We start from the raw sequence: 23,051 nt of genomic DNA, 5'->3' as shown, positions 1-23,051 counted from the left end.
GTTCTGCACAAGTATTTTGGCTTAATGCCTCATTGACATGGCCAGGTTTACATATTAAATTAAAGGGACAGTTTACTGCCCCAAGCATGCTCATCAGACATGAATCCATATTAAAGTAGTGTATTTAACAAAAAAAAAGGCACTTGTTCGCTGGCAGTAAAGTTCCCAAGCACTCAGTTTCTTCATGAATTTGATTTGAGTTGACATAAGAGAGAAAAAAAATAAGATAAATCATTTGATTTCATTAAAAGATGGAAAGAGTGAGTTGATGGCCCCTTTGAAGATGTTGCCACGGGATGATAATATAGCATTCTCTATATGGCCGCTAAAATACTGAAGACACTCCTGGCTTTATTCCACCTTTAGGATGCATTGCAGCTCCTCTGCATTGCTGATGTTGCTACAGTCTCAGTCATGGTGAAAACACATTTTATAGCAAGAGAGGATCCAGAGTGATTCAAAACCATATAACAACTTAGCTCTAAGCTGATTTTGGAAGCTTTAGTATTTTTTTTAGAGTTCCTGTACACAGGCAGTATTTTTTTTTAGGAGCGGATGCTTACCTCTTATCCCTCTAACCCAAGAATGGTTAAAAATGCATAACTAATGTTTATCTCCGAACCAGCGGCTGCACTATTTTTGCTTAAAGTTTTTTAGTATCTGAAATTACAACGGCCTTGAAAACAAGATCCTAATGCTTTATTTTATTTTCCTCCTATAATTTTATGTTGCAAACATATGACATATAACTTTGTTGAGGAGGGTTGTGTGTCTGTGTGTATGTAAGTATTTTGGAAGTGGTCGATTGACAGCTTCCATTGCTTGTTTAGGTACCCCACGACAAAACAAACAATGCAACAAGCTCCAAATTTGCGCTTGAAATTCTTTGATTTTTAGCTCTCACGCTGTCTTACACACACTCTTGTTCACATTCTCTCAAGTCATTCAGGCTTTCTCTAAATGTCTCCCTGCCTTCTCGCCGACAGCTTAAATGTCCCAGTCTCCTTGCAGCACTGTCTTTGTCCACTACTCCTCATGTCTTCTGTCTTCGTCTGCTTGTGAACCTGGCTTCTTGGTGAACTTGCTCTCTGATTGGGGGAAGTGTTAGCTCTGCCATTTTGCGGAAGTTCACTGGAAGGACCGATGCAGACAAAGAAAGAAGACATAAGGAGCCGAGGCAAAGAGAGAAGACAGAAGGAAAAAGCAGGGAAAGGAGATAGGGACACAGAAGTGGTCTGTGGGGAAGCTAGGGAGACATTCAAAGAGAGTGTGAGAGAGTAAATTAGAGTGAATTTTGCTTCCGAATGTAAAAACCCCCTGAATTTCATCCGAACCGAAAGCGCAGGAAACAGACTTTATCTGAAAACAAAACTAAAGATTTGTCTGAATCGTTTTTGGTCCATTTGCACAAGTCTAGCGGGTATCATTGGATCCTCCTAAAAATCTTGTGTAAGCCATCACCGAAGGTGGCTGGTGGGGTGAGCAGCTTGTGCTTGTCCACTGCTGAGGAGGGCATGCTTTTTATGGCAACCTGAAGAAGTTGGGGGCAAGGAAAAAGACCACATTTTTTTCTGCATTTAGATAAAAAAGAAATGATAAGCTAACATAAGTGTTCAGTCTGAGGACTGGAGCTTACCCTTTAAGAATGCTCTGTAATGTCAGTTTGCCCTTTCCAGCTCTCCTGAAATTTTCCCGTCGGTACAAATGGAACAGCTGTGGAATTTTCTTTTTTCTGTAAGGAATTCAAATGTGCTTTTTATTCAGTCAAAACTTGTTAGTCTTCTAGTTCTGATTTCTGTTTTTTCCCCCTATCTTTATTGTGGTACAAAATAACCCGACTATGATCAGTGTTTTTTGTCATTCTTGAAACATAACTTTTTGGAATTTTTGCATAAACGCAGCTGGCAGCGGCATAATTGCAGCAGTGTTAATTGCAGAGATGTAATGGAGCGCATGACTAGAGTGATTTGCCTCATGCAAATCCCTTGTAATGTGGTTCACATCCAATGATTTGATTTGGAATAGATCTGCTCCATGTAGCCGGATAATATTTATGCAGTATTTGTGATTTGTTCTTAACCTGGTAGTTTTAGAATGATTAAAGTACTTCCCATGAAGCTGTATAAGTAAACGTGTATAATGCAGATATATCTGTGTGTATAATTGCATTTTTCTATGTTCCGTTGTCCATCATTGTGGAATGACAGCACATTAATAATTCTGTTCTTTGAAGCCTAACTATTTTGTTCCTTTTCTTACTCCCAAGGTCTCTGTGTAATACTCCATAATTGCATCTAAAAAATAAATAAAAGTAAATGGTAATAAATTAAAAAAGTAAATGAAATAAAACCCCTCCCCCACCCTTACATGAATATAACTTTTTATACTAGTCTTGTAAATAAATATTTACAGTCATTATCATACCTGGAACGCTCTGGGTTTTGCGCTGCTTCTCTGTGTCACTTTCCTCTTTCTCCAGGCAAGGGAGCTTTGTTTGGCCATGGCTGCTTCTCCTCTCCCCCAGTCCACATAAGTCTACATGGAGCCTAGGAGTGGGGCTAGTACTGCCTCCATGGGCGGCTAGCCCAGACGCCTCGCAAAACTACTCCCTCAGAAGAGGGAGAGCTCTAGGCGACCTACCCTGGGAAGTACTCAGCTTTGGTCATCACTTATAGCCAATATTGTGATAGTTTTTTTGTTGTGTTTAGGAAAAAGATAAATCAAGGAAAGAAAAAAAAAAAAAAACCAAAAAGTCCTACACTCAACCAAAAGGTGACATAAACTAGATGCCAAGATTTCACCTTGCTTCTGATTTTCATATGATCCATAAAACTCATCAGTTTTACAAGCAAATGTTAACAGTAACAAGGTAAATCGGGCTCTGTAAGTCCACTAAAAATGAGAAGTAGGCTATTCAAATCTTATTCAAATTGTAATAGAGAGTTATAAATGAGTAAATTCCTCTAATAGTGTAACCCAGGTTTTTCTTCTGGTAGTGAGGAAGAATATAGATCATGATTTAAAATTACACACTTCATGGGACCCATGGGAATATTCTAGCCTTGCCAATAATTAGTAAGCACTGCTTATAGATATTATTCATTGTTTCAATGGATTTGATTGAGTGAATGATATCACTTATGTGATTAAAGTTGTTTCAGTAAGTGAAACTAACTTTGTTTTCTATTCATCTCAAATGTGTTAGTTTATGGGGGGGGGGGGAAATGTCAAGATGCGCCGTAGCATACAGTAGTCTCCCTGGGGCTCTATTGTGTTCTTAGCAAGCAAGAGCAGGAATAGATCACCAGGGACATAGTTAGCCTAGGAAGGACAGGCCCTTGTTATCATAGTATGTTCACGTTCAAGAACTAGTCTATAACCGGATTATACAGTATGAGTGCTGCTGTTGTGATTAGATCTTCTGGCAAGTATAACGTCCGAAAATTCAAACCGAATATTTGATGTTAAGGAGACATTCCAACCATTATATATATAATTTATTTTTTTTTTATTTTTTTTTTAATCAAAATATGAAAAATGATGAGCTATTATTATAGGACCACTCGGACAATATTAATATAAAGAGATTACCAAAATGTGTAATTCAAAACGAGATATCATACTATAGTTGCAAAAGATATACTGTGTGTGTATATAGTGTGAAAAATCTATCAAATTTCAATATGTTTGTGTGCAGTACAAAATGTTTAAATGATTTAAAATATAGCATGCCATAGAATACAGTGTATTACTGATCAAATATCAGTTACTTTCCACCCTCTGCAACCAGCCAGTTGACTTTATTCAATCTACTTGGCGGCAACAACAAAGATCTCCGCTTGTAATTGCAATCTGACAAAAGGCAAATGCGTTAGTTAGCAGGTAACAAAATCTGTATCTCACTGTGTTGCAATGTTGCTATTACCAATAATTTAAAGAGAAACCGACTCAAGTCATTACCTTTTAAGCATTACTTCATTACTAGGAAAATTTGGCAACATCTACAGTTTGTCAGTGAGATTTTTAATAATTGATTGGTTTCCCGAAGAAGAAAAACGAGAGGCAACTGCCAAAAAATTTCAATTAGCCAAGAGAAAATTGTAAATATGAAGAATACTAAAGATTAGAGAATTGAGTGAAAATAATAAAATTGATAACCAGAAAAACGTACCCTTCCATCAAAGATAGTGCCACTCATTAAAAAAGTAAATGTTGGATCACGGAGGAGGAGGGCAGCTGCAAAACAGTACTGAAGCTTCTAGGTCAGGTCAGTCCTTGTCTCTGAGGAATGCAAATGAAAGCATTCCCAGACCCATCTATTCTTCTCTAATGGGGTGTGAGGGACATTTCGTTGTCCATTTAAACTTTCCACGTGTTAAGCCGTCCGACCATGAGTATGACACTTTTATTTGAATCGGTTCAAGTACTGGTAGCTGTATTTTGGGTAAAGCCTTGTAGTGAATGGTCAGCAATCTGTGTATAAATATTTAAAGAGCTTCTCTGTACTCTGTGTTTATAATATTATTATATATCTTATATATTAGGACTTGTATCAGAGATATATATATATGTATATATATATATATATATATATATATATATATAAATATTAGGACTTCAGCAAAGGCTGGATAAATCGCAATCAAAATCCCTTGACGCTTTAAATATTTTATTTTGATGTAGTATTTGTAGAGTCTTACCCCAAAATGTTGGTAAGTTTGATGGGTATTTATAGGTATACATTTCCCTGAAAAATGATCAACACATATTCATCTTTAAAATTGGGATCAAACATCATTAGATGTGCACTTTAACCAGTCGGACCACAAAATGTTTAGTTTTCCTAATAACTTTCTAAACTTCAGTTATTCCAACTCTAACATGTTTCGTTATTTTAGTGATGAAATTCTATTGATTACAGCTTCTGCAAATTGCTCAACTGGTTAGCAAAACATGGTGCTCTTTCTCTGGCATCATGTGTTGGTAAATTTTGATTCCCATTACCCAAAACAGACATTTCTTGTACTTGGGCCAGTTAATGGATTCTTTGTTCCAAGTACCAGGGGGTATTGTCTGTTGCCTCACCCATGTACATTAGAGCTTCCCTTGCCTCAAATTAACATTTTACAGAATTGACATTCCGGTTATACCGACGCTGCAGCTGAAAGGCAAGTTTTTCAAGTGTTTCCACTTTGTACCATTACGATATTTGAAATACCTTGTTGTTATTTCCCAGCAATTCACTTTATGCTTTATATCTCCTATACCCCGCACTGTGACCCGAGCAAGATAAAAATAAATTAGCCATGGCTGATAGAGCCACTTTTCTTTTTCCTTAAATACACAGCTGTGAAATATATAAATCAGTAAAAATAATTATAATATTAAATCCGTTTCTTAATGAATAAGTATTACTACTACATAATATGCCAAACCAGGAAAAAACTAAAGTCTTTGAAAGTGTCCTCAAAATGTAATCAACTTCTGTTGGTGGATTGTAGGCATAAGGTATGTAGATCTTCGCCATATGCACTGTGCAAGTTGGGGACCAATCGTTGATGGATGTAAGTCAGTGGTCAATATAATTTGATCGGCATCCCATTGTAGGAGTAAATAGGTATTATGAAGCTTTAACCAATGCAAGGTCCTCTTCATATTATCAGCCTTGTATTGGTATTAAATAAAATCCATTGGACTTTGACTGGAAAATGACAATTTATAGACCCAGTGTACTGTTTCTTTGATATCTCTGTCTCCTTGAGTTCTTTTGAGTTTTTCTGTATTGTGCATGCTAGTCTGTTTACCAGACTTTATGGCAAGGTCCAGTAGATGCAGAAAAGCAGTACCTGGTTAGAAATATGTGGAATAACCAAGATTAAGTAAATGTGCCTCTGATAATACAAATAAAACAGTTCCAGGTTTGCAAACGATTGACCAACTTTCTGATCATGTATTATCCTGACGTTGAACTCGGCTTGGATTAAAATTCCTAGTACTTGGTTTTATAACATTTTGTGTGCTGAATACAAAATAACTGTCTCCATCAAATATGATAACCATCATTAATAAAGTATGATTTATTTCTCACTGTAGACAACACGGTGAATGAAAGCGTTGACCACAGACGGCTGTGTGTCATTAATATGCTGCTTGCTCCTGGATCTTTCTTGCACACGTAATAATCCACTGCATGACACATGGAGGCAGAGGAGAGCATTTTTTTTCCTTTTAATTAAATTAATGGGGGGGGGGGTTGCTCATTTACAAGCTGGCTTGGATAAGTGCCAGGTGGCCATTTCTCCTAAAATTTTGTTACTGATGCCTATCTCTTTTTTGCTGTCTTATTTTGATGCTTACGGACTTTACCGTTTCTTGGTTCCTGAACTAGGATCAATTAATTACTTTAATTATTTTCACAATTGATTTGCATTTCTTAAAGTTATGGATATTTCCCTTTTTGACTGTACATTTTCTTCATGTTAATTTGTGGTAAGTTCACTATGTCCATTTTTCCCCCATTTAATATTTTCTGGGTTTTTTTCTGGTGCTGAAGCCTCCCACGATGTTTTACGTAGAATTCTATAAAAATGCAGTAAGATCGAATACCTGCCTCCTATTGTCGGTTTAACAGATTACATTGTGATTAAATGTTAGGGAGAACAGTGCTTGTTAACGGATAATACGGAATGGAAGTTAAATATTAATCAGCTTTCTCTTTGTTTTCTGTCTTTTTTTCCCATGCCCCATAAGGTATTTTTTGCATTTCTCAATGTTTCATTTGATGTTCGTAACAGTACTTTTTTATTTGTTTTAAAACAGGCATGATGTCCATAAGCTGAAAAAGGAAGAACCTATTTATCTTTTTTGGATTTTTTTTTATTTTTATGAGGAAGACTGATGCTCTTTGATGCTCAGCTTTCTGAAATGTCAGCTCAATGAGATCATTTGGAGAAGGTTGGTGGTACTGTGATCTTGTACAGATCCAGACTTTGGATATCAGCCCTCGCCTTGTCCATTCTCATGTAGGACCATAGAACAGCTCAACATTATGTCTGTTAGTGCAACTGAGGGCGATATCCCCAGGTTCTTCGTGGGGTGCGAGGAAGCAGACGAGATTTTGGACCAGACCAAAGCTGAAAATGTGGACAATCTTTACGAGAACACTGAAGATGAGGATGAGGATGAATATGATTCAGTACGTATTATATACATTTTCTGATACTTTGTGTTATTTATTTGTTTTGGTGTCCATTATAGATACCGTATTTGCTCGATTATAAGGCGATCCTGATTATAAGACGACCCCCCAAAATCTGAATATTAATTTAAAAAAAAAAAGAAAAAGCCTGATTATAAGACGACCCTATAGGAAAAAAGTTTAATTCATGTAAACTTTTTGTTTGTTTTTATTTTCTTTTATTTGCCACTCTTCCCCCAGAAATGCCTTATACCCCCTATGTGCCACTTTGCCTCCCTGATATGCCTTTTACCCTCCTATATGCCACTCTGCCCCATGTTATGCCTTTTAACCTCCTATATGCCACTCTGGCATATAGGGGGTTAAAAGGCATATCATGGGACAGAGTGGCATATAGGGGGTTAAAAGGCATAACATGGGGCAGAGTGGCATATAGGGGGACACTTACACACCTAGACACTAATATACCCACTTACATACTCACTTTGACACTTGCCTACCCAGACCCTAATATACACTCAAGCAACTAAGAGACTTCACTCACTATGATGCCTCAGCAGGCGCTTACTGCAGCTCCCACGGGATCACACACAATGCCGCTGTGTGACCCCGCTAGGCCCCGCCTCCTCCAGAAAATTACTGGATCTGCCGATGACTTTGGGACGGCACAGTGCCGCCAGGGTCCCGGTCTTTCTTCTGATCTCTCCGACTGGCTCTGCTTCCCCGGGAGTGGGGGTTGGGCTATCCCGGCAGTGAGAAGGTACGCACATATGCAACCTCCGCTGCTGTCCGCACTTTCGCCAGCGCTCGGTGATGGACGCCGGTGGAAGTGCCGGCAGCAGCTGAGGTTATCAGACAGGAGGATCCAGGTCCCCTGCAGCGCTGCAGGGGATCTGGATCCTAGTCTCATAGTCAGACCTCTATTTGAGGTCTGATTAGAAGACGACCCCGATTATAAGACGAGGGGTATTTTTCAGAGCACTTGCTCTGAAAAAAACCTCGTCTTATAATCGAGCAAATACGGTATATTGCGGAAAGCTGTCCATCGTTCAGGAGCTATTTGACACGGCTTAATTTTACAAGTGTGTAACTTAAAGTGAATTCTTGTTTTTGAGTTTGTAGAATGCAGACTCTTTGATGAACTCCCAGAGGGTTATACAAACTATTGCTAATATTCGCTCACCCCTCTGATTAATTAAGAGAGAAAAACTCTATAATACCTGGAGCGAAGAGACACTTTTGCAGCAATGCTTGTGTCCTTAGGACAATGTGTTCCTTAGCTTTCTCACATTCGAAGGTTAACTCACTGTGACTGAAACAGGATAATGGTGGTCATAAGAGTATTCTGGGATAAATGCAGTATATGTATGTATATTATGTTTTACTGGATCATATCACACACAACAATTGCATAAACAGTCTTTTATTTTGGAATAATTTGATATAAAAACACAACTCCAAGAAACAGAAAGCACATAAATATACATAAATAATTTATGTAGGAGACAAATCACAGTAGTACCAAGTACAGAACATGTCTATGAATGCAGAGACATTCCATATTAAATGCGTAGTATATTCACAATCGCAAATGATGGGCTATCATGAAGAAGATGTTCATCTGGCGCAAATGTTTAAAGTTTAAACAATTCATGTTTTCTTTCCATCTGTTTTGCAGCCGCCAGAGAGGCAGATTGTGGTGGGAATCTGTGCAATGGCAAAGAAATCCAAATCCAAGCCCATGCAAGAGATCCTGGAGCGGCTGTCCCTGTTCAAATATATCACTGTAGTTATTTTTGAGGAAGATGTCATCCTGAATGAACCAGTAGAAAAATGGCCTCTGTGTGACTGCCTTATTTCCTTTCATTCTAAAGGTTTGTTTCACGCAGGTTGTGATGCATGCAGGTGTATGACAGCACTTAATTAGTGGGAAAACACCAAAAAAATAAGTAACTCAGTGCATCCAATCTACAAACAGTGAAACGTACAAACTATATAATAAAGAGGAGAGGGATCATTATAGATATGCTTTCTCAATATCTTGTGAAATAAGGGAACATTCTTAAAAACATTCAGTTAAAGGCATGGTATGAGGTGAACAGGGAAGTGATACCAGATAAACACTATGTGACCAAAAATATGTGACACCTGACCATCACCCCTATATGAGTTTGTTGGACATCACATTCCTAAACCATGTTCTTTAATATGGAATTGACCTCCCTTTGCAGGTATAACTGCCTCCACTCTTGTCCCCACAAGATTTTGGAGCCTTTATGTGGGAATTTATGCACATTCATCCAGTAGAGTATTTGTGAGGTCAGGCACTCATGTTGGGCGAGAAGGCCTGACTGACAATAGGTGTTCTAATTCATCCTAAAGGTGTTCAGTGGGGTTAAGGTCTGTGTGGGCCACCGGAGTTCCTCCTCAACAAATTTGTCAACCCATGTATTTATACATGGGCCTAGCCCAAAATTTGAAAAGCAGCCCCAGACACTCCGATTCACTCGACATCCCTGAGCTTTGAACCCAACTTATTTTATTCCTTTATTCACACGTTGTTTGTAAATGCTATCATATTAAACATCATGGTGTGTAAAATAGGATCCAGGAAATTGGAAGGTCTACTTTTAAATATCATTTAACTTTACTGACTTGCTAATTACTACGAGTTAACACACTCATTTTGCTATGATTGTTTATTCAAGGTTTTCCACTGGATAAAGCTGTTGCTTATGAAAAACTCAGGGGTCCATTTGTAATCAATCACTTGAATCTCCAATATCAAATCCAAGACAGGTAAGACAGTCCCAGGGTTCCTTTCCGTGTTGTGCTTCTTTGTGTGTCATTGACCTACATCCTATTTTTAATAGAAAACACAACCTTCACTACACCAACTTGAATTTTCAAAATAACTCTTGTTTCTCTGTGCCAGGAACCAAAGTTATCTTTTGTGACATTTTCATAAAACAAGGTGTATACTTCTGGGATACATATCATTGTCTTTTATTTGCTGGACTGACAGATTCCCTAAACCTAGTGGTCTATTCTTGCCTAGGGTGGAAGTCTCTAGGCTTCTTTACTAGTGGCCCATAGCCCTATTAGGAAGTTACTAGTCTGCCACAGCTCTAAGTGGGTTGGCTGGAGAGATTTCCATTAAAGCTGTACCATTTATGCTTTGGATGTCCTATGTAGACCTCCGTAACCTCTCTTGCTTGTAATGACATTAGATCCCAATGTTCTGCACAAGAGGACCAGGAACAGAGGATGACCTCCTTGGCAGGAACCCCTATAAAAACATCACTGGCTGCTTCTGCAAAGAGGCACTGTACTGTAGTTTCCTATTGCAGAAGCTGACAGTGGTGATTACCCTGAGAAAGCAGCTTGTAATGTCTGACTTTTCCCAAAGGAGCCAAGGTTATTTGAAATATTACATGCCACGTTTTCTAGATAGTGAATATGATCCAGTTCACAGAGCTTCTTCTATGGCAAGTAGTTGAATAGCTATGCTCCCATAAATTTAAGTGGAACCATATGGCTTAAAATGTGTTGCTGTTCTGTTTTTCACTATTATGTTAAAATGGCTAACATAAAAAGACACCACTCCAAATCAATATATAGACGTAGAAGTTGATGACAAATAAGAACCATTAAGCCTATCTGGTCTGACCAATTTTCTTGATGTAAAGGATTCAAATACCTCTTGAGTCCTTGTTTAGTCCCATACTGAGGATACCTTTATTTCTTTTCCCTACCTGGTTAAATTCCCTAAATTTATCAGCCTCCATCACGTCTGCTGAAAGATCGCTCCATTTAACTTCCTTACATTACCAATATGCCTCTGACCCTCTACTTCTTATACTATGACCTCCTTGTTCTAACATTGCTTCTCTGGAAGTAGGCTTGCCTCCCATCTCCCTCCTCTCCTCCAAGTTATACATATTAAGATCCCTTAGTCTTTCCTGATAATCTTTATGCTGCAAGACACTTACCATTTTTGTAGCCTTCCTCTGAACTCTCTCCAATGTGTCAATATCCTTCTGGAGACGGGGGTCTCCAGAACTGTGCATAATACCCTAGGTGAGGACGGACAAGTAGCAGAACCACATCTCTCCCCCTGGTACTAATGTCTCTTGCTATGCAACCCAGCACCCTGCTTGTTTCTTCCATTGCTTTATTGTATTGTCTGCTTACCTTCAAGTCATCAGAGATAATTACTCCTAATCCCCTCTCTTTCATTGTCACTGACAGGACAGTGTCACCAATTCTATATTCTGCCTTGGGATATTTACGTCCCAAGTGCATTATTTAACATATCTCAGTCCTTATAATATTAATATAATTACCATTTTCATATTGTTCAAAAAGTGGGAGGATTTGGGCTAATTAATGACCCATGCATGTTTAAGTTGAATATGTGATGTCTTTTATTTGCATAACCTTTTGTTTTATTGACAATCTAAGAAACCCCTTCTTAGAGTAGATTTTTCAACGAATGTGTTACCGTTGGCTTATTTAAGTACTCTGTATTGTGCTGCAGTTCATGGAGAAAGATTAGTGTAATTGATTTTCAGATGCTAGAATCAGCACTAGCTATTCAATATTTTTTTTCAAGAAAAAACCTTGTTACCATTAACAAAACAAATTAAAATCTTATGTTTGGTTGCAGGAGAGAAGTTTATCGAATTTTGAAAGAGGAGGGAATTCTGCTTCCTCGCTATGCAGTTCTTAACCGGGATCCTAACAAGCCAGAAGGTACCTTACTTCCAGGAAGAAATAAAATACATATGTTTTTATATATTCACTTCTGTACACAATTTCTAGAATTTTGGCAGCTGTTACATAATTTCCATAAAGTGGTCTTGTTTGCTAGCCGCTGTCTCTCCTTGTGCTTCCCTCCTCTACTGTAAGTGGATGTGATGTTGGCGTGGAGTGTGATCTCATCAGACCTTCCACTAGGAGCCTAGATTCCAATTTATCACTCTGACACATATGTCTTGCTTATCTCAAAACTACAGAAAAGTTCTTGTCTTAACTTGTGTCTAATCATCAAGACAACAGATTACTCTGCCAGATATGTAGACCAGCCATTACACATATAATGTAATCATAAAGTCGGGTCCTCAGAGATGAATGTGCATAGGTGTACAGCAGCACTTTTCTAACATTGAATTTTTTAGGTTATAATATCCATCACATATACACATTGTATGTTTAGTGTGTACACTCTGTTGTGTAAGACTATACCGGTAAATAAAATTTTATATTTCCCGTACACTTTTTGAACCCCTTTTTGTTCTAAATTTAAATTTGGGTTTCCTCAAGAACAAAGTCAAGTACTCAAAATACATACACCATACCGCCTCAACTTCAGTGGACTATTTAAAGCCTATCGTTTGGCATTTTAGAAGAAATGTTGCCATGGAAGGTTGAGTGGAAGGCATGATATTTCCATTTCAAGTAGGACACATGCAAACGGGTTTCAGATTCCTAGCTAAATACAGACACCTTTTCAAAAGAGATATCTTGGGTACTTGCTGTTTTGTGTTTTAATCTGGCAGTATGACTGTTTGGAGCATTGTCATCACTCATGTGTTGCGACGGAAATTTGTCACAAGATCACACAGCAGTATGACATGACCTCCAAAGGTAATGACAACTTAAAAGTACATCAGTACTGGTGACCAGTGCTGTCTGACATGTGTTGGAATGATCACAATATACATTCTATAGGCAGATCAATGCTTAAAGCCTTATGTTTGTGCAGGTACTTGACTCCTGGTGCAGTAGGTTGTTGTGGAAATGTACTTGAACTGGTTTATTCCTTTCCAATAAGATTAAATATATAGATTTTTATGGGAGCCAAGAACCAGCCGGTCCTTTAAGTCTGTCTGTCTTCTTCTACAGTATGCATTCTTTAGGTATATCTAACATAACTATCAAAGAAGAAATGGTGGGAATTTTTTTTTTTTTTTTTTTTGGCAAAGGTCTTACAGAAACAGAGATTCGGCCCATCTAGTACGTCATTTTTCCCTGACTTGAAGACTCCGACCATAATCGATCCCAGCTCTCATTTTAGATCTAGGATATCATAAAGTAATCACCAATAAACTAATGAAGTCTTTTCTGACAACAAAAGTAAAGACCTTGTCCTCATCAAATTAATATAAAATCTGTTTAATATAAAAACTTAATTGGTGATTGGATTTGTTTCCCCCCCAGAATGTAATTTAATTGAAGGAGAGGATCATGTTGAAGTGAATGGTGAAATTTTCCAAAAACCTTTTGTGGAGAAACCAGTCAGTGCTGAGGACCACAATGTTTACATTTATTATCCAACATCCGCGGGAGGTGGAAGCCAGAGACTTTTTCGAAAGGTATGTTTTTACCGTTTCCGAGGTAAATTTCAGATAACAATTACGGTTGTATTGAATTTAATTATGTCAGAGATATATCCAGTGCTAGACAGATAGAGTTGGGCCAACAAACACGATCAAGGGAAAATGGTGTACAGTACATAGTCTTCTGTTGACATATTGCGATAAGCTGTCATATGATGTATCAATAGGACAAATGCATCACAAAGAAAATATATTGAACAGTGTGGTTGCACAACGGGGTTTTTTTTTTTTTTTTTTTTTGCTTTGGGTTTTTTTGTGTGTCTTTTAATTGCGTTTTGTATTATTTTTAAGATCGGCAGTCGTAGCAGTGTGTATTCACCTGAAAGCAGTGTGCGAAAAACTGGTGCCTACATTTATGAGGAGTTCATGCCGACTGATGGCACCGATGTGAAGGTATCTTTTAAAAATAACGCATTTAAAATTGCATAAAGTACTGTTTAGCCTCTATTTTACTCTACACTGGGATAGAGGTTGGTCTGTTTCTGGCAATTATCACATTATTTGAACGCTGTATTAGTCATTGAGGTGTGGATCTGTTTGTTGTTGAGTTAGAAAACTAAGAGAGCTGCCTCATGTCCAAAGTGCAATTTAGCAAATAGTTTGTTTCGCCGTAACTACTTGGTGACCGACAATATAGTCAGTGGGAAAAAAATAAAAAAAGTAAAGATTACAACTCCAGTGATACATATTATGTTACAGTATATCTGGTTTTTTTTTGTTTAATCTATGTGAAAATGACTGTACAGTTAAATAGAATTATCTAATTATCTAATTATCTGCAGCATTGAATAAAATCTGATGTATTATTATGTTTACTTTCCTGCTATGTAAGCGTTTAACCTCTGAGGAAATCATATTGCATCCCACGTATCTGGCCCTTAAAGTCCAGGGCTAAAGCACAGTGATGTTATGTCCTCTGTTGTTCATGGTGCACAGCAGAATCAGTAAGCAAATGACGACCTCACTGGCCCTGAATTAAATGAAACAATGTAAGCTTGTGTTACGTTGTAATGTATTTAAATACCTGAACAGCACTTCCTTGCTACACTTCCTACATGCATGGGCATCTGGAGAAGGGGGCAACCCCCCCCCCCCCCCATAATTTCAAGGAGGCCCACTGAAGCTGCAGTAGGCCATTTAGAGTAGGTTAACTAGACATAGAGGCAGAATAAACACCTGATAGTTGGCAAAAAAGCTTTTATTTAGTACACCCCCTGCTGTCAGAGTGGGTTGGTCTGCTATCTTCCCCTCCATCTAGCTGGTCTTTTGCCCTTTCCTGTCTGGGCAACACAGTTTGCATGTTGCAGACACAAGGTAGTTTATTTTAGCTAGTCTGGTATGTTAAGCATCATGGGAAAGTGAGTACTTAACAAGTGGAATGCCAAAGGTTAGCTTTTATATCATTACGGATTGGTACTGCAGCTGGTGAGGAATGCCCTTCTCATGATTCTCAGCCATCCACTCGGTTGGCTTAACATCATGATAAATGTAGTAACAGCACTCCGGGTGCCAAATGTTAGCCGCAACTGCTGCAAAACTACCAAGCGTCCTATTTTGGTTCCAAGCCTTTATGTCCCTTTTTTCCCCGACCCTCTAACTAATCTTTTTGGTAATGCACAGAGCTATACAACACAACTACACAACATTAACTTTTCTTCACTGCTCTTTTGTGCAACTTTGCTGGCGCCACATCATGGAAGTTGCAGTCAAGAAAAGTTCATGTTGATTATAATGGGAAAAGTAGCTAGTAACTTTAAATTGGGCTTGGGGGAGGGGGTAGAATATGTCTACAGTAGAAACACTAACTTTTGTTGACTACAATAATGTCCAGCTCCCAAATTGCTAGCTGAATTGAAATTGTAGTTATAGTCTGTGGTTGTGGTGGCCGACTCTACAACCTGCAGCTCTTTACCACCCCAGCTATTGTAAACCAATGTTCTCATGTTGCCCAGGTACATGCTGATCTGTTATCTGCTACTACCCTAGTCAAAGCATGAATAAATAAAAATAAAATAAAATAGAATAAAAATACTTAAAAAAAAAAAAAATGGGGACCCTATGATATCATCATGACATCATTAGAAGTACCAGAGGTACCCATTTTTTCCTGCCGACCAACCCAAGAAAAGAAAAACAAAAATTTGTTCTGATAACCTACCGTAGTTCCCAAACTCCTGCTTGTGCCTATACTTTGAATTTATTTTCTCTAAACCTATATGTGTGATAATCCTATTATGCAGATCAGAGAGAGCTTTTTATGGACTCCTGTGCCGCTCTAGAATATAATTACGTTCCGCTGAAAAAATGGATGTGTGTTGGATTCCGCTAGTCTAGCGTTAACCTGTTTTGTGCCATATGATCTGTAAGCTTTTGTGGTTCTTTTGTAAACCAGGTGTACACAGTAGGACCTGACTACGCTCACGCTGAAGCTCGCAAGTCTCCTGCCCTAGATGGAAAAGTAGAACGTGACAGCGAGGGAAAAGAAGTGAGGTATCCTGTCATTCTCAACGCCCGCGAGAAACTAATAGCATGGAAAGTTTGCCTAGCTTTTAAGGTAATTACACATTGTAAAAGTGTGGCTGGCAGCCTACTATATGTGTCGTGCGGTTGTCAGATATTCTTTTTTTAGTCTTTACTGCGTCGCGTCTGGACGGGAATCTCATGGGAAAACGTTGTGGACATTAGCGATGTATTTCTGTGTCTTTATAAGAGTCTTAGTTGGGTATAGCACAACCAAAGCCAGCTACGTGTCTAGTCATGTGGAGGAATACTAGCTATGAATCTTTTCACAGAACATATTATTATGAAACATCAGTAAAATGCAAAAACCTTCAACAACTTTAATACCTCCACTGTGTATATTTAATCTTGATTTCTTTTGATTAAGTTTCATGATATCATTTGCTCTTTTATATAACAATAAAATAAGATGAATACAGTTGTTGGCTGATGGAATAATCATGTAAAAAAATTACAGAAGACTACGCTTATCAGCTATGAAAATAAGTGAAATATTTTTTTATTCTCCTGAGACTTTCAGCATTTTTAATTTTTAATGCACCCACACAAATTATATATATATATATATATATATATATATATATATATATATATATATATATATATATATAATATATTTATTTTTTTTTATACCATTTTGCATAGTCCAACATTTAGTATGAATAATACATTAAAATAACAATATTTATTTTTAAAAAATGGTCCCAAACCAGTTAATTTGACCAAAATATCTTGATTTAGAAAATAAGTCTGTCTTATTTGGGACTGTTAACAGCCCACCAGCTCAAAATGTAAAAAAAAAAATAAAAAAAAAAGTATTTCACTAGGAGCAAGGTAGGCACACAGAAAATAAAGGGTTAAATGATAATACACTATGCTAACTCAGATTTGATTAAAAAAAAAGATACATGTACATAAGTACTCCAGCCTTTTACTATTCTTGTGCACCTGCTTTTGCGAACCACGACTGCCATACCCTCAGCCAAGGAGCGCACACCGCCAATTTCTTCAAGAAAATATGTATGTCATCATGATGGGTTTTTGGGCTGCTTTTACATGACGGCATGCAATGTCATAAGGGTTTTTTTTTTTTCTTTTAGTATGAAATATAAATTTGTATGCACGTGAATAAAATTGTACATCTATTTTCTGAATAGCAAACAGTTTGTGGTTTTGATCTGCTGCGTGCAAACGGACAGTCTTATGTCTGTGATGTAAATGGATTCAGCTTTGTGAAGAACTCCATGAAATATTATGACGACTGCGCAAAAATACTCGGGTAAGATTTGTATGTGAGATCAGCACATGCTGCAGGTTGTGTTTTTACGTATGCTCTTTTTTTTTTTTTTTTTTTTTTTTAACCACTAGATGGCACATTTATCCCATTATTATGGAAATATATTTCTCCATCCATTGTAACCTATGCTGTGAACATTGGGAACAATATTTTATATTGTTTGTGATAATGTCTCTGTGATAATGTGACTTAGATATATATAGATGTGTATTACACACATATAAAGTGCCCTTCACGAATACTGGTAAATATTAGCAAAGAAGGCTTTGAATAATTGCCTTTTTTTTTTTTTACCCTTTTCTTCAAAGAAATATGCACAAATAATCTGCTTTCTTGGACATCAAGCCATTGCAAACACAACACAGGTTTATCCATGAACAAAATTGTGAGATATACCGTATTTGCTTGATTTATAAGATCCCCCCCCCCCAAAAAAAAATAATAATTTAATTTTTAGGAAAAAAAAAAAAACCTGAATATAAGACTACCCTATAAGAAAGTTTTACTAGTAAATATTAATTCACATGTAAACAATTTTTCATATTATAAAAAAAAAAAACTGATTGAGAATTGGTTTTGTTTTTATTTCCTTTTATTTGGCACATCTACCCCCCAGAAATGCCTTATAACCCCCTATTTGCCACTCTGCCCCTGAAATGCCGCTGTGATGCCGGCACTCCGGCTTTCTTCAGATATTTGTCAGATATTTTTGATATCTAATTTCCTGTAAAAAAAAAAAAAATAAAATAAAAAAATTTGTCCTGAGTTTAGAAATACTCAATGTTTTTATGTTTATTCACTTTTTTTCTTCTAGATTTAGGGCAATAAGTACATGGGCCATTTGAAAACCATTTTTGCCAAATTTGGTAATCCTGACACCATATCCTGTTTGGGACATTTTTTGCAGCTGGCCGATTAAATTTACCTCATCAAACCATATATATATATATATATATATATATATATATATATATATATATATATATATATATATATATATATATATATATATATATATTGTAACAAGGTGCGGGGTGTTGTCGTGGAAGGGGTATACATTCCCCCTCGATTTTGCAGGGTTTTATACGACATATAGGGCAGGCTGGTGCTCCACCCCGCAGTTTACATGCACCTGGATTGACACGGGTTCCAGGCCGGAGTTTAAGCTGACTCCCATGCACTGGTCAGCTGCAGGTAATTAGCTGCACTGACTGCAATATACCCTGACCTGTTGGACAGAGGGGGGAGAGAGAGTTTGTTTGGAAGCAGCAGAGCTTGCTATGCACAAAAGAGACCATCAAAGAGGTTGGTGGGATTATGTTTTGTTTTGGTTTAGACCCTTAGTAGTGAGGGAGTTATATGTTAGTAAGCGCTCAGACGAGCTAGGCTTTTGTTTGTAGGGAATTTGTGTTCTATGTAATCCTGTAAATAACTTCATACGTGGACTACAAATAAATCGTGGGTGATTACCTAACTGAGATGTGGCGTTAATACCCTAGAGGACCGTGCTGTTTGGTACCCTGTGTGGGTGCAGGATCACAATATATATATATATATATATATATATATATATATATATATATATATATATATATATATATAATAATTTATTTTTAAAACTAGACTCCCCAAAGTATTTCTAATGCTGGTATTTTAACCCTTTCCATGCACTAATTATTCTACCAGTCTTTGTCAAACTTTGTGGAAGTAATTTATTGTGTGGGGTTTTTTTCCCTCACACTAATTCAAGTATAAATTTACAGATCCTGGTATATGTTGGTTCAAAACAACATCGAAATATGTGTTCAGCAACATCTCCTGAGTACAGGGAATCCACCCATGCATAGGTTTGTCAGGTTATTTGGGGGCGAAAAGGCCACATTTGGGACATGCGCAATTCAGGTTTTCAACTTGGAATTTTGACCACTGGTACTTCTGCCCCATGTCCTATTTGGGACATCTTTGAAGCCAGCTAATTCAGTGTACCCCATCAAATCATATAAAGACACTCCAGGGTATTTCAAATGCTAGTATTTTAATACATTCCATGCAATAATTATACCACCAGCCTTTGTCAAAGTCTGTGTTTGTTTTTTTAAACACACGTAGCAACTGTATCTCGCTGAGTAAAATAATTCATTTGTAATTGTTTTCTCACGTTGAGTAAATATGGTGTTAAAAAATATAGATCTAGAAACCTTTTTTTGTGTCTTTCCTTTAGAAATATGATAATGCGAGAGCTTGCTCCTCAGTTTCATATCCCATGGTCCATACCATTGGAGGCAGAAGATATACCCATTGTGCCAACAACATCTGGAACAATGTAAGTATATTATTAATATTCCCTTCAATTAACAAAGTATTCATTGTTATTACAAGCAGACAGGTTCATTTGATGGAAATTAATAGTAATTCAGTTTAATAGTATTTATTTTATAGTTTTTAAATGTAATTTTGTGACCAATGAGCAGACTAGGTGGGACGAATGGTTCTTATCTGCTGTCAACTCCTAAGTTTCTTTAACTGTTTTGTTCCATGTATATGATCTATAAATGAACTGCTCTTCAACACCGTTTTACCACCACCAGCTTCTACAAGAAGACAATACCTGCTCTAGTAAATTAAGTGCTTTTTAAAAAAATATTTTGAATGGGTCCTGTAGTTTGTTGAGGAACCTGGAGTACCAGGGTTCCTAAATATTTGCATTTCATAGTTCAGTGAGAAGACAATCGGAGCTTCCCTTGGTATAGATGTCTGTAAATTACTCCTTCACCAGTTTGCCTTTCTAAGGGCTGAAGATGCAGACTATGATGTCATGCTACAATATACTTTAAGTTGTGATAAAATGCACTCTTGTGCAATCTATTAAATATAACCACAGTTGTGATAAAATGCACTCTTGTGCAATCTATTAAATATAACCACAAAAAAACAGAACCTGATGTAGTGGTCTACTCCAGTATTTCCCAATTCTTGAAAACAGATACAAAGGTAATAGTGCAGTACAACTAAACACAATAACTCCCCCCAATTATGGTTGCATTCACAAACGAAAAGCAATGTTTGCTCCAATATTGGATAAATTTTTCTGAGAGTATTTAATGGCCGAGGAGAAACACCAATTATTATATAAAAAAAAAAAAAAAAATCAGCACCCAAAATTTTTATGGAAAAAAGTAATATTGTACATATCGATTAGGAGTCTTTCGTGTATCCCCATAAGGCCAAATTAAAAACCCATGACATTCTAAGAAATGTTTTGATAAAGAATGCTGTGTAGTTCCCTTCCTTTATATTTCTTAAATGCGCTCACATTCGCGGAAAGACAGGTTAAAAAGTTTATTTTAAATTCTTTTCTATAGGATGTGAAACTTTCAGGAGGAAAGTTTTGCTTTACATATACCTCAAGCTCAGGTTTACCTTAGGTCTACAGCTGTTACCCCTTGGCCATCCTCAAATGTTGCCAGAGTGCTCTCCATGATTTCTTCTTGAGGTCTACACACCACTTGATGTAATTGAGTGCCAGGGTATAACATCATATTCTATAGGCCAGCGTCTGGTGGTATTGATGGTGAAATGTGCTGCCAAACCTCCAACTCGTACTGTACCGCCAGGGATGCAGGGGGCTCTAAAGCGGTTATAACTATGTTGGAGGGGCTTGTATCAATGAACAAAATGTCTTATTTTTTTCTACGCTTACAGGATGCATTAGTGCAGTTATACATTCTTCATGCTAATGCTTGCTAAAACGTTACTAAAGCTGATCAAAGGTACAAACTCAAGTGATTTCTTTTTTATCATTATAAAAGGATGGAGCTGCGCTGTGTAATAGCTGTTATAAGGCATGGTGATAGGACACCAAAACAAAAAATGAAGATGGAAGTAAGACATCAAAGGTAAGCTGTTTTGTTTTTGTTTTTTTATTATTTCTGTTTACATGGAGGTTCATATTCCATGTTATGTTTCAGTTTATTGTTCCACAGATAATCTCAAATATTTGCACATTTTCAGAGAGGTAAAACATGGACCTGATACTTTTGGTCATTTCAATTTCAAATTCCGCTCCTATTACTTCATTCTCTGATTTCGACAAACTTATTTATCCAAATCACAGGTTCGTTCATAAATCATTTATTAAAAAGAGTTTTAAGACTGCTGAACTTTTCCTTTGTTTGTGTTGCATATCAGTACGTTTATTAATTTATACATTTTTGACATCAATAGTGAAGTCAGCAAAACAACTTGAAAATTGTATGAGCCATACTACCATTTGTATTGAATTTTCAGCCTTTTATTTACGTTTTCCCAGCACAACAGTTTGAAGAGGCTCTAGGGTGAAGTGCCCAAATTAGAGAGCGTCCTGTAAAAATTATTGTAATGCTGCTTCTGAATGATCTAATATATATATATATATATATATATATATATATATATATATATATATATATATATATATATATATATATATATATATATATATATATTGTATGTGTATGTATGATAAAAGGGTTTGTACCCTATTAGCTGTTGAGAAAACGGGAGAAAAGTATAGTTAAAATTCTACCATTTATTGGCTAACAGAGTTTAATTGTGAGCTTTCGAGACCAAGTTGTTAGGTCCGTGTGTGTGTGTGTGTGTGTGTGTATATATGTATATATGTATGTATGTATATATATATATATACATATACATACATATCACTTTTCTCAAGAACTGCATTGAACTATTTGCATTCTCCAGTTATTTGAATTAGAAGATGAGAATGATGTATCAATTAACTCCTCCCCAGCTGCCTTTGCTGAAACCAGGAAGTATTTCTATGTACACTTCCTGTACTTGCTCGAATAGCACCCCCCAGTCTACTCAATGAGAACTGGGCTCCCATCAAAAACGCTGGGAGTAGCAGCAGCCAATTGCACGTGTGCTTGCTTAAATACTGATGTTTTGCTACCAAAGATGCCATTGACTGCCAATAATACCACTGATATGAAGTATGCTTACCTACTTACGCTTCTCGGCTTCGGTATAAGCAGCTGCGGGACACAAAAAATTAGACATGTCTCATAACGAATATATCCATATAAATGCATTGGAGTCGTAAAAATTAATAATTTTAAGAATAACCCAAGCCTTGTGTCAGAGTGATTAAGACTGAGCCATTCTGACCATGTGAGTAATGAGTCAATAGAAGCACAATTAGCATTGCCATAAAGCATCAGCTGATTATGGTAGTTGAGCAGGGAAAGTCATCTGGAATATCCTGACTGACATGAAGTTCAGATGAACAAATTGAGCTAAAACCACGTTTTTGTCAATGCTAACCTACATTACTGTATAGAGAACTGTATTTTATGCTCAAGGGGATAAATATTTAATACAATGAGATGAAATGTTTCAACTTGACAAACTAACTTATTCCCATTAAAAGACTTGTTGAGTGTCTAATTTTTGTACCCTGTTTAACATGATCCTGCATCTCTCGTGTCAAGATATTCATGTATGCTTAAATCACTCTTGTTTTTAAGATTCTTTGATCTGTTTGAAAAATTTTATGGTTACAAAACTGGAAAGCTAAAATTGAAGAAACCTAAACAGTTGCAGGTAAGATGTGCGTGTTTTTTTTTTTTTTTTTTTT

At 36.9% G+C, this 23,051-nt stretch overlaps 1 protein-coding gene across 1 annotated transcript in view; it reads left to right on the top strand.

Annotated features, from left to right (window-relative positions):
* Positions 1 to 7,048: 7,048 nt before the first annotated feature.
* Positions 7,049 to 23,051, top strand: part of LOC149302994 (inositol hexakisphosphate and diphosphoinositol-pentakisphosphate kinase 2) — a 38,368-nt gene continuing 22,365 nt past the window's right edge. Inside the window, exons 1-11 of the mRNA XM_089481736.1 lie at positions 7,049 to 7,195; positions 8,877 to 9,072; positions 9,907 to 9,997; positions 11,868 to 11,953; positions 13,421 to 13,575; positions 13,891 to 13,992; positions 15,992 to 16,153; positions 17,277 to 17,398; positions 19,638 to 19,739; positions 21,226 to 21,312; positions 22,942 to 23,017. Coding sequence (XP_089337862.1) covers positions 7,049 to 7,195; positions 8,877 to 9,072; positions 9,907 to 9,997; positions 11,868 to 11,953; positions 13,421 to 13,575; positions 13,891 to 13,992; positions 15,992 to 16,153; positions 17,277 to 17,398; positions 19,638 to 19,739; positions 21,226 to 21,312; positions 22,942 to 23,017 — 1,326 coding nt within the window. The remainder of the gene's footprint in view (positions 7,196 to 8,876; positions 9,073 to 9,906; positions 9,998 to 11,867; positions 11,954 to 13,420; positions 13,576 to 13,890; positions 13,993 to 15,991; positions 16,154 to 17,276; positions 17,399 to 19,637; positions 19,740 to 21,225; positions 21,313 to 22,941; positions 23,018 to 23,051) is intronic.

The sequence above is a fragment of the Sceloporus occidentalis genome, unplaced genomic scaffold (genome assembly GCF_023333645.1).
Source record: "Sceloporus occidentalis isolate IW3139 unplaced genomic scaffold, rSceOcc1.0.p SCAF_16, whole genome shotgun sequence".
Classification (NCBI taxonomy): Eukaryota; Metazoa; Chordata; class Lepidosauria; order Squamata; family Phrynosomatidae; genus Sceloporus; species Sceloporus occidentalis.
The sequence above is the reverse complement of the archived record's forward strand: the minus strand, read 5'-3'. Positions and strand labels throughout refer to the sequence as shown.